This window comes from Garra rufa, chromosome 14, assembly GCF_049309525.1.
Source record: "Garra rufa chromosome 14, GarRuf1.0, whole genome shotgun sequence".
Taxonomy (NCBI): domain Eukaryota; kingdom Metazoa; phylum Chordata; class Actinopteri; order Cypriniformes; family Cyprinidae; genus Garra; species Garra rufa.
Genome location: NC_133374.1, coordinates 1949791 through 1962711, shown reverse-complemented (window position 1 = coordinate 1962711; position 12921 = coordinate 1949791). Strand labels below are relative to the sequence as shown.

The following is a 12921-nucleotide window of genomic DNA, read 5'->3' as shown; positions in this document are numbered from 1 at the left end:
TCACCTAGTTTCATTTATTTTAACCTGAACTACTAAAATATCTAAAACAAAAAAACTTAATAAAATGTAATAAAATCCAAATAATAAAAAAACTAATAAAAGATAAAACAACACAATGACTAAAACCTCTACTGAAAATGTAAAAAAAGATTTTTATTTGTTTAATTATTATTATTTTTTGCTTAGACAAAATATATAAGAAGTTATAAATTAGTATGTATCAATGATACTGAAATAACACTAGTACTTGACAAAATGGACAAAAGTGCAAAACTGCACTTGTATTGCAAACCTTTTCTGCCCTCTTGTGTTCATATTGTGCAAAACAGTTAATATTATGATTTATGCAACTCAAACTCAATGGTGTTTCGATTTCTTCAAAAACAGTTCAGTCCTCACTTCCATAATGCTTCTTTTCCTATTATCTCTTCCTCAGGAGTGATTTCATCACATGATGGGCGTGGCTGGTGGTTGGAGAGGCGTGGCTCTGCGTTTCACGCTGTGTTTGACGGACGACGTGAGCTCCTCCCCTCTATTCCTCCTCAGCTAAAGACAGTGGGCGTGTTTCTAAATGTGGGCGGAGCTTCGATCACTTTCCACAATTCTGTAACTCAAGAGTTCCTCGCCGCTGTCCCCTCCCACTTCAGCGTCCCCCTCATTCCTGCTCTTCAATTGGGCCAGGGACGACTGAAGCTCCGCCCAGGTCTGCCACCACCCAATCACGTCTTTCTCAGCCATAGCTCGGCCTATCGGGGTCCAGGAGGGGCGGGAAGTGGGCCCTGGAGGCGGGACGTGGCGTTCGGGTCGGTGAGGTCCGTGATTCAGAAGTTTGAGGAGATGTCAAACACGTCAGACTCGGATTCGGGTCTGGTTTCCAGTGTTGGATCACTGTCTGAGACCAATAATACTACAGAACGGCTCCGTTCTAAAACCTAGTGTGCTTTCTACACAGGCAGCCAGCACCCTAAGTAGACATTATGCTGTCTTCTTAGATCTCTTGCTTTAGACAAAATATAAAGCAGCATCTCATGTATGCTACTTGAATGTGCTTTATTTAAAACCTTAATATAAGCTCATTTATTGTCTTGTTAGCTCCTTGTGGTGAATTAATTTTGTATTTATGTGTTTATATTTAGTGGGACTATATTTTCTGTATTATATTTAGTGGTTGCAAAGGTTGCAATAACCAAAGATGCCACACAACTCATGTATAGAAAATAAATGTAGTAATTTGGAAATATTAATTGCATGATCACTGTCAGACTGCCTGTTGAAAAATGTTAAAACTTTTTTATTTTTTATTTTAAAAATATTGCTGAAACACTGTAAATAATATGTAAATAATAAAATGTATTTATTATTGTATAGCTTCCTGGGATGCTTTATTGTTGTTGGCCAATATTTATGAATAAGGACACTAAATTATACCTATAGCTGACTAAAATTTAATAAAATATCTTACAAAATGTCTCAAACTGTGCTCAGATTTGCTAAGATAAGATAGTAAGTTTGAGCTCTAAATATTAATTCAGAAAACATTTCTCATCAAATGATCTAAGCAGTGTTATTTTAGCATATTTGATATACTAATAAATTAAAAAATATATATATTATTTATATTGTTATATTTATATTACACAATGATATTACTAAAACTTTAATTAAAAATAAAAACAGAACATATAAAATAATTAAAAATAATAATACAAATTATGATTCTTGTGTTATAGTTAAATAAAAATAAAAACTAAAATTAACTAAAATAAAAAAATATTACTTGAGATAAAAGAACATTATATATAAAAAATATTTCAGCTAGTTATATTTATTTCACTTATATTATATATTATTTATATTATTATATTTATATTTTAATATATACTTTCTTTTTTATTAATAGTTAAAGTTGTAAACATTTTCTTATGTTTTTGTAATTTTTAAAATGTTTTAGTTTTAATATTTAACCTAAATTAAAATGAGAAATGTTGCCTGAAATAAAATTATTTTTAGTTTTTATTTTATTTTACTATTTCAACTAATATTGATTTCTAATATTTATTATTAAGTCAAGAAAAACACTTTTTTTACTGTTTTAGTTTTAATTAACATTCATTTCATAGCTCAATCCTTTTATTTTATAACAACTTCAGCAGCACTTACATACACCAAAACTTAGAGTTTTATTTCTCTCTATATTCTTAGGGTTTCTAGAGAAGGGTTTGTTCATATATCATTCGCCTGGTTTTATTTCTTTAATTTTATTTCTAAAATATGGCGAAAATGTGTTTTTTATGTCTGTTGACAGTATTTACTGATTTATACAGTGATAAAAAGATAAATCCAAAATCCCTTCTGTAAAAACCTTTAACCCTAATACGTCAACAAAATCAAACAAGAATTTTGAACCTAGCTTTATCCAATGTTCAGGAAAATTGTTAAAAATAGTACATATTTAATTCACTAATGCCTCATTTTCATATTTTAACATAATATTTCAGAAAACTAATTGAAAAAATGTTTTCAATTCTTAATGTACTCAGTCAACTGGGTAATTATGGTAAAAAAAAATTAACCCTACCTGGTGTGTTTTGACTTTTACACCTGACAAAACATTTTACAATGTATATTTATATGCTATGGTACTGTAAGGTGTATTTTATGTAAATCCAACATTACTTGGATAAATACCATGGCTCATACTTAAAAAAAACTAACATATAAAAGCACTGCCACTACTAGAAATGTTGCCTGAAATAAAAATAAATTTTAGTTTTTATTTTATTTTATTTTACTATATCAGCTAATATTTATTTCTAATATTTATTATTAAGTCACTAAAAACTTTTTTACTGTTTTTAGTTTCAATTAACATTCAATTCATAGCTCAATGCTTTTATTTTACAACACCTTCAGCAGCACTTACATACACCAAAACTTAGAGTTTTATTTCTCTCTATATTCTTAGGGTTTTTATAGAAGGGTTTATTCATATATCATTCGCCTGGTTTTTCTTTACATTTTATTTCTAAAGAATGGCGAAAATTAGTTTTTTTATGTCTGTTGACAGTATTTTTTGATTTATGGAGTGATAAAAAGAAAAAAACAAAATCCCTTCTGTAAAAACCTTGAACTCTAATATGTCAACAAAATCAAATAAGAATTTTGAACCTAGCTTTATCTAATGTATATGAAAATTGTGAAAAATAGTATATATTTAATTCGCTAAAGCCTCATTTTCATATTTAAACATAATATTTCAGAAAACTCATAAAAAATTTTTTCAATTCCTAATGTATTCAATGAACTGGGTAACTTAACCTGTCTATCTTTTATTTTACTATTTCAGCTAATATTGATTTCTAATATTTATTATTAAGTCATGAAAATCACTTTTTTTACTGTTTTAGTTTTAATTAACATTCATTTCATAGCTCAATCCTTTTATTTTATAACAACTTCAGCAGCACTTACATACACCAAAACTTAGAGTTTTATTTCTCTCTATATTCTTAGGGTTTCTAGAGAAGGGTTTGTTCATATATCATTCGCCTGGTTTTATTTCTTTAATTTTATTTCTAAAACATGGCGAAAATGTGTTTTTTATGTCTGTTGACAGTATTTTTTGATTTATGGAGTGATAAAAAGAAAAAAACTAAATCCCTTCTTTAAAAACCTTGAACTCTAATATGTCAACAAAATCAAATAAGAATTTTGGACCTAGCTTTATCTAATGTAGGAAAATTGTGAAAAATAGTATATATTTAATTCGCTAATTTTCATATTTAAACATAATATTTCAGAAAACTCTGAATGTTTTCAATTCCTAATGTATTCAATGAACTGGGTAACTTAACCTGTCTATCTTTTATTTTACTATTTCAGCTAATATTGATTTCTAATATTTATTATTAAGTCATGAAAATCACTTTTTTTAATGTTTTACTTTTAATTAACATTCATTTCATAGCTCAATGTTCTTATTTTATAACAACTGTTGACTCATTCGGGTGTTTTTATTTCTCACGAGGAACTGAAATAAGAGGAAAATAAGATCTGTCTAAAAGATCCATTCTATGAGCAACAATTTACAATTTTCTTCAGATACTTGAGTATCTGGCAGAATCTTGAATTGTGCCTCATTTCTTCCTCCTTCTCTTTCTCAAACATGCTCTCAGCTCTGTGGTCATGTCTTGGCAAGGACGATAAACTCATTCATCGGACCACACACACACACTGATGTCTTGTATATGGTCTCCTGAAAAATCGATCAGCATCGGTCAAAGGCGATTTGATTGGTATTTATCTGATGAGGGACAGGAGGAATGTTAAAGGCCTCTCAGATAAACCACTCACAAACAAGGCTCGAAAACAAGCATGCAAGTCATTTACCTTGTAAACACAAACTCTGCGAGTGTCTTGCTCTGGGAAAAGTGGTAAACAAGATCTCCAACAACATTCGGAGAGAGAAAGTGTTGATTTTATTGCTTACAGGTTGATCTTTCATGTGGATGTCTCTGTTATGCCTCATTTAAGTGTCAACTTGTCTCGAATGTTTCTTCTACAAGTTCTTCAGACAAATAAACAACAAGAGACACAAATGAGTCAATAATTCTCATGCTAAATGTTTGAGTTCATATTACTGGCATATTTTTCCTCAGGGAAAACATCTGAGAAGCGAGATATTAAAGACATCTCAGTTTTCTTTCCCAGGTAACAAATGGGTTATAAAAACATTGTGGGAACGTTGTTTTGAAATATTTATAAAACATTGAAATGTCCAGTTTTCTTGCCACGGTTATAACATTCACCTAAAATAGAATGTTATTTGAGTGTTTATTTTTTAATATTCTAAGAAGGCTGAAATGTCCAGTCTTCTTGTTATGATTAGAACATAATTTAAAGGTTTCTAAAACATTTCTTCAATGTTCTACTAACTTGTTTACCCAAAATGAAATTATTTAAATGTTTTTTAATATTGCTGTTTTCTCAAAATTTGTTTGTTTCTCCACTTCAGCAGCACTTACATACACCAAGACTTAAGAGTTTTATTCCTTTCTATACTCTGAAGGTTTTTACTGAGGGGTTTGTTCATATATCCTTCAAGCGTTTTATTATTGCACTTCATTTGCGTCTGTAGATTTTTATTACAGTACATATCTTTTAAGGCCATTTTCACAAAATTACTTTTTTCTCCACTTCAGCAGCACTTTTACACAACAAAACTTAGAGTATTATTCCTTTCTATATTCTGAAGGTTTTTAGTGAGAGGTTTATTCATATATCCTTCAAGCTTTTTTATTTTTGCACTTTATTTGCATCTGTAGATTTTTATTGCAATACATATCTTTAAAGGTCGTTTCTCAAAATTAGGTTTTTTTTCCTCCACTTCAGCAGTACTTACATACACCAAAACTTAGAGTATTATTCCTTTCTATACTCTGAAGGTTTTTACTGAGGGGTTTGTTCATATATCCTTCAAGCGTTTTATTATTGCACTTCATTTGCGTCTGTAGATTTTTATTGCAATACATATCTTTAAAGGTTGTTTTCACAAAATTCGTTTTTTCTCCACTTCAAAAGAGCGTACATATACCAAAACTTAGAGTTTTATTCATTTCTATACTCTGAAGGTTTTTACTGAGGGGTTTGTTAATATATCCTTCAAGCGTTTTATTATTGCACTTCATTTGCGTCTGTAGATTTTTATTGCAATACATATCTTTAAAGGTTGTTTTCTCAAAATTAGTTTTTTTTTCTCCACTTCAGCAGTACTTACATACACCAAAACTTAGAGTATTATTCCTTTCTATACTCTGAAGGTTTTTACAGAAGGGTTTGTTAATATATCCTTCAAGCGTTTTATTATTGCACTTCATTTGCGTCTGTAGATTTTTATTACAGTACATATATTTTAAGGCCGTTTTCACAAAATTCGTTTTTTCTCCACTTCAAAAGAGCGTACATATACCAAAACTTAGAGTTTTATTCATTTCTATACTCTGAAGGTTTTTACTGAGGGGTTTGTTAATATATCCTTCAAGCGTTTTATTATTGCACTTCATTTGCGTCTGTAGATTTTTATTGCAATACATATCTTTAAAGGTTGTTTTCTCAAAATTAGTTTTTTTTCTCCACTTCAGCAGTACTTACATACACCAAAACTTAGAGTATTATTCCTTTCTATACTCTGAAGGTTTTTACAGAAGGGTTTGTTAATATATCCTTCAAGCGTTTTATTATTGCACTTCATTTGCGTCTGTAGATTTTTATTACAGTACATATATTTTAAGGCCGTTTTCACAAAATTCGTTTTTTCTCCACTTCAAAAGAGCGTACATATACCAAAACTTAGAGTTTTATTCATTTCTATACTCTGAAGGTTTTTACTGAGGGGTTTGTTCATATATCCTTCAAGCGTTTTATTATTGCACTTCATTTGCGTCTGTAGATTTTTATTGCAATACATATCTTTAAAGGTTGTTTTCTCAAAATTAGTTTTTTCTCCACTTCAGCAGCACTTAGACACACCAAAACTCAAGAGTATTATTCCTTTCTATATTCTGAAGGTTTTTAGTGAGAGGTTTGTTCATATATCCTTCAAGCGTTTTATTATTGCACTTCATTTGCGTCTGTAGATTTTTATTACAATACATGTCTTTAAAAGCCGTTTTCTCAAAATTAGTTTTTTCTCCACTTCAGCAGTACTTACATACACCAAAACTTAGAGTATTATTCCTTTCTATATTCTGAAGGTTTTTACAGAGGGGTTTGTTCATATATCCTTCAAGCTTTTTTTATTGCACTTCATTTGCATCTGTAGATTTGTATTACAATACATATCTTTAAAGGCTGTTTTTCTCAAAAAAATTGTTAGTTTCTCCACTTCACTTCCACAGTTCTTAGATTTCTCTCTATTTTCTGAAGGTTTTTATAGAGGAGTTTGTTCATATATCATTCACCTGGTTTTAATTTCTTTACATTTTATTTCTAAAAACTTGGTGAAAATAATTTTTTTCTGTCTATTGGTAGGAGTAATAAAAAGAGAAATCCAAAATCCAAAACTTGTTTACCCATAAGTGTTACATCAGTAACATCAAGTAAGTTCCAGAAATATTGTTCTAAGAATGTTTTTCTCTCAAAGTTATGAGAACATGTTTCAAATATTAGTAGTTACATGAACATTCCATAAACACTACCTTAAGAATATTTTGTCCTAACATTTATAGAACTTTTAAGAAAAGTTAGTGGAAGTTCCTACTGATGTATATGCTATTCTCCAGGTTCAGCTGAGGTGAGAAAGCAAAACACAAGACCTTCAATTCGCACCAGGGTATGATCAAGCCGCATGTTAAAACAGTCTGTCTCCCCTAATATGCGTGAAGGAGCTGCATTTACATATTAAATGAGTAATTCTGTCTGTTAGTGACCTGTTAACTTCATCTGTTTCTCATTATTATTCCATTATCACAATGCATTCATGTCGTGACACCCTTCAATACGGCATATCAGCGAGTTCCTGCTGAAAACAAATGTTTCTTACAAACCACCTCTGATTCATGATGTGGCCTCATGAGTGACTAGTTTGTTGCTTTTATGTTTTATTTCTACTTTTGCTGTTTCCAAAATGCATCAGAACCTATAAATGAATACATGTTCAGTGAGTCAGCCGCCTGACGCCGTGTATGTGTGTGTGTGTGTGTCGTAATGATGATGTCTGGACCCGATAAACACTCTGTGTGCATTGGGACAGGATGTGTGTATTTACTGTTTCCCGACAGTTTTCAAACATTCATCAGATAGAGACCCACAGTGACTTACCATCATCAGGACCACGACACCAGTCATGTGAAACTCATGTCGTCTTCAGATGAAAGAATATTTACAGATGTTCTGGTGTAAAAGTCTCTGCAAAACAGATACATATTAAAAAGACAATACACACATAAATAAAGCAATAAAAACAGGCAAATAGTGAATTCTTGCACACAGATAACAGTGTAGTCAGGTGGATTCAATACACTGCAAGCAAAAACAATATTTTTTATTTACTGGTCAATTTTGAAATTTGGCTTTGTGGCTTTTCATAACATTTTCATAACATGTTTCAGACCAGTGGAAAGAAAACCACAAATAAACTATTTTATTGCACTTTATCTATTTGCATTTGTAGATTTCTAATACAAAACATACCTTTACAAGTTTTTTTCTCCACTTTAGAGTTTTATTCCTTTCTATATTCCGAAGGTTTATATAGAAGGGTTTGTTCATATATCTTTCGAGCATTTTATTATTGCACTTTATTGCGTCTGTAGAATTTTATTACAATACATATCTTCAAATATCTTGTTTCTCCACTTTAGCAGCACTTATATACACCAAAACTTAGAGTTGTATTCCTTTCTATTGTGAAGGTTTATATAGAAGGGTTTGTTCATATATCTTTCGAGTGTTTTATTATTGCACTTTATTTGCGTTTGTAGATTTTTATTACAATCAATCTTTGAAGGCAGTTTTCTCTAAATGAGTTTGTTTTGCCACTTTAGCAGTACTTATACACCAAATTTAGAGTTTTACTCCTATCTATATTCTAAAGGTTTTTACTGAGGGGTTTGTTCATATGTTATTCACATGGTTTTATTATTTCACTTTATCTATTTATGCCTATAGATTTCAATTAAAATATAAATCTTCAAAGGTTGTTTTTCTTAAAACGAGTTTGTTTCTTCACTTAAGCAGCACTTACATACACCAAACTTAGCAGTTGTATTTCAATCTATATAATGAAGGTTTTAATAGAAGGGTTTGTTTATATACCATTCGAATGGTTTTATTATTGCACTTTATCAATTTGCATCTATAGATTTCAATGATCATTTTCTTTAAATGAGTTTGTTTCTACACTTTAGCAGCACTTACATACACAAAAACTTACAGTTTTATTCCTTTCTATATTCTGAAGGTTTTCACTGAGGGGTTTGTTCATATCTCTTTCGAGTGTTTTATTATTGCACTTTACTTGCGTCTGTAGATTTTTATTACAATACATATCTTCAAATATCTCGTTTTCTCAAAATTAGTTTGTTTCTCCACTTCAGCAGCACTTACATACACCAAAACTTAAGAGTTTTATTCCTTTCTATATTCTGAAGGTTTTTACTGATGGGTTTGATCATATATCTTTAGATCGTTTTATTATTGCACTTTATTGCATCTGTAGATTTGTATTACAATACATATCTTTAAAGGCCGTTTTCTCAAAATGAGTTTGTATTTCCGCTTCAAAAGCACTTACATACACCAAAACTTAGAGTTTTATTTCTCTCTATATTCTGAAGGTTTATATAGAAGGGTTTGTTCATATATCATTCACCTGTTTTTAATTTATTTTATTTTATTTTTAAAAACTTAGCGAAAACGTTTTTTTAATGTCTTTAATCCAAAATCCCTTCTGTAAAAATCTTTACCTCTAATACATCAACAAAATCAAACAAAAAATTTTGAAGCAAGCTTAATCCAATGTTCAGGAAAATTGTGAGAAATAGTACATATTCAATTCGCTAATGCTTCATTTTCATATTTAAACATATTTCAGAAAATTAATTTAGAAAATGTTTCAAATTCTCAAATCAACTGGGTAATTATGGTGAAATCTGTTGGCCTGACACCTGACAAAACATTTTACAGTGTATATTCATATACTCATATATATTCAGGTACTGCAAGGTGGCCAAAATGGTATGTTTTATATAAATGCAACAGTATTTTGATAAATACCATGTCACATTTAGTTTTATCAAACATGTATACAGTCAAAATGAGTTGAATCAAGCGAGAATTATTAGATGTAATTATATGAACACTGTTACCTAAACATATAATCGTCTGTTCAATCGTATTATCTGAAAGAAAAGACAGAAACTCTTATATCAGAATACACACACACCTCTTCTCTCATTATGAGATGAGGTTCCTGTCGGTTTCTCCTCGTGAATGCGTCTATAATATCTTCTGTTATCACCTCATGATGAAATGCAAAGAGCTCATGATCGATTGATGATCGATTCCCATTCTCGGCGGATACGCGCGAGCAGGTGTGAAGCACCATCAGCATGAAAATAACACACCTTACGCACCTCGCACACCGAGCCACACACACGCTCAAGCACCTCGTGTGTACCTGTGAACTCATTTCGGAAACGCTAATACACACACAGACCATTTGCTGTGTATATTGTGATGTTTAGTTCTGTCTCACATGTCTGTTAACGGAGATTAATGAGACTATAACACATACTCACAAACCCACGCATGACCGTGAGAAACTTCATTAGGATGTATAGAATGCACTACATAGAAATTGTAATAAATTATGGGGAAAAAAATGCAAAATAAATAAATATTTTGATTGCAATTATTTATATAAATTATTTATATGCATTATATAAAAATTGCATAATTGCATTATAAATTATAATTTGCATTATAAATCTATTTTTAAAAGCATAAACGCATTCTACTTTAAAGATAAAGAAAAGGACGAAGACAAAGGCGCGCTGGCACACATCTTTGAGTTCGTGTAGCTCTATTTATCTCTAATCTCGCAAGTGAAAAGAGAACAAGCTGAATCTCTTTCTGCCTTTCTGCCTTGTGTTTGCCTCCCGCGCCCTGCTGGCGTTTATTGCGCGCGTCTTTCTCATGTAGAGCGTCTTCTGCTGCGGCTCTATAGCCGTGTTTAACATGTGCATGGCGGGGAGGCCGCAGGGAACCGCGAGGTTTCCGGATCACCTGATATATGACCCGCTCCGCTCATTCGGCCACTTTATTATTTTGTTATTTTATTATTCCATTATTCGCCATCATTTAGAGCCTTTCAAATCCCGCGAACGGGAAATGACCCTATAACCACATACAGAGAGGGAGGTCTTCAACAAACCAGCAGGATTTACAGTAGATTATTATTATTAATTATGGTGATGATGATGACATCTAACGCTTTTTAAATGTTACTGTAACCGTTTAGAGAACGTTCAAAAGTAACACTGCCATAATGTTACATTAACATTCAAAAAAACATAACATTCTAAAAACTGTTTTGAACATTCCGAAATCAATTGACAAATAAAACCATTGATCTTTTGCACTTAATGGGTCTGGAGATGAAAGTCTCAAATGCACTTTGTATTAAAAAGTGTTTGTTTTTAACTTCAAACGACAAATGAAAACCCCTTACAAGTCCCCATTAAAGACTTCATTTCCAAAAGAATCAAACTTTTTTTGGCCTTCTCTGAAGACTTACTGAGGGAAATATAATTGCTTTTGGTTCCTCATTGTTCTTCTCAAAGAAAGGCCCTGGTTCTTCTCAGGGTGCATTCAGTGAGTTACTTGTGTAGGAAGTCTTGTGAAATAAAGGACTCCCCAGTCAGCCTTTGATTTAAGCAGGGGGCTGATGGATGTTGAAGCACATTAAAATGTGAATCATGGAGCTGCGAGGCCCAAACCAGAGGCATGGGAGCACAACAACAAGCTCTCCAGCGCTTAGAGATGCACTCAATGTTGGATAAATGAGGAAAATACAGTTAAATCACTGCACAAATATGCATTCTTTAAAATAAAGGTTGTTTAGGCTTATCAGAATTTGTTTTTTGACTTGCATTATAGGCTATTCAGAATAAAGCTTTGCTTTGTGGGCTTTTTTAAACTCTAAATGACAGACTTTATAATAAAATTATAATATAAAACAATCTAATTTAATTATTTTAACATTTTTTAGAATGAATGTATATTATGATGTATTTTTCTGTAATTATTTAACATTATTTTGTTTTCCAGGAAAAGGCTTCTTTAGAAAAAGTAGGTTATTGCAAACATTGTACAATTGTTATAAGCAGTTTAGATCAACTTAAATGCAAAAGCATTGGTCTACAACTATCACTGATTCTTGAAAATTTGGCAAAAACATGTCCCACCAAGAAAAGTGCTCATTCTGTTGGAAATGAAGAACATTTTCATAAATCAAAAGAATCAAGATTATAATCAGAGGGTCAGTTGCACACATGTAAGGTTCTTTTATAGTTTTATTTTAATTTTGTATTAATTTAATTATCAAATCTGGTCCATTGCCTACAAAATCACTTGTCCTCAGATAGGAGATAATCATTTCAACTTGAAAAAAAAGCAAAAAGTAATCATTTAATTGAATAATATTTTTACTATATGAAATTGTAAATTGTAATATGTATCAAAAATTACAAACACTGTGTTTTGAATAATATTTACAATTATTTTTTGGTTGCACAAAATGTGTCCCACATATGCGTCACCACCGTCAGATATTTATAAAAAGCAATAAAATCAAGCAACTACAAGGTCAACTGCATTCCTGAGGACCACATTATCAAATCTTCAGCTCTACTACATGCTTCAAGATCAGCCAAGCTCCTGTAAATTTGATATTTTCTCTTAAACTTGTTCATATTTTTGGACACTGCTACTGTGGCAACCATAACATGTCAACACAGTCTCTTTTGTATAAAAAAATATTAGATATGATTATGACATAAATGTATACTTTTTACGAACAAGTCTGAAGTAGCTAGCAACAGAGTGGAAACAAGATGGCTAATGTGAACAACTAATGCATATCATGGGAAATAGTAGGTTTTTGTCACCACCGTCATGTTTTCTGTCTGACGGTGTTGAAATATTTGAAAAAAAATTTATCACAGTACTCAGGATTGTTATTTGTTGGACCAAATAGTTAAATAAAGTTGTTAAACAAGAAGCCGTTGACTTGAGTGGTATACATTTTGGAATTTTATGCTGTAATGAGGCCACTGTCACCACCGTCAGAGGGAGTTTTATTTTTATTTTTTTAAATAAATAAGCATACAATATGCTGCTGAGTTATTAAAGTAATAGTCT

The 12921-nt window shown here is 31.2% G+C and overlaps 1 protein-coding gene across 2 annotated transcripts in view; it reads left to right on the top strand.

Annotated features, from left to right (window-relative positions):
• Window positions 1-1129, top strand: part of LOC141284767 (ret finger protein-like 4B) — a 5961-nt gene extending 4832 nt beyond the window's left edge. For both annotated transcript variants that reach the window (XM_073817781.1, XM_073817780.1), the window contains exon 4: window positions 437-1129. In XM_073817781.1, coding sequence (XP_073673882.1) covers window positions 437-936 — 500 coding nt within the window. In that variant the 3' untranslated portion in view covers window positions 937-1129. The remainder of the gene's footprint in view (window positions 1-436) is intronic.
• The last annotated feature ends 11792 nt before the right edge of the window (window positions 1130-12921 follow it).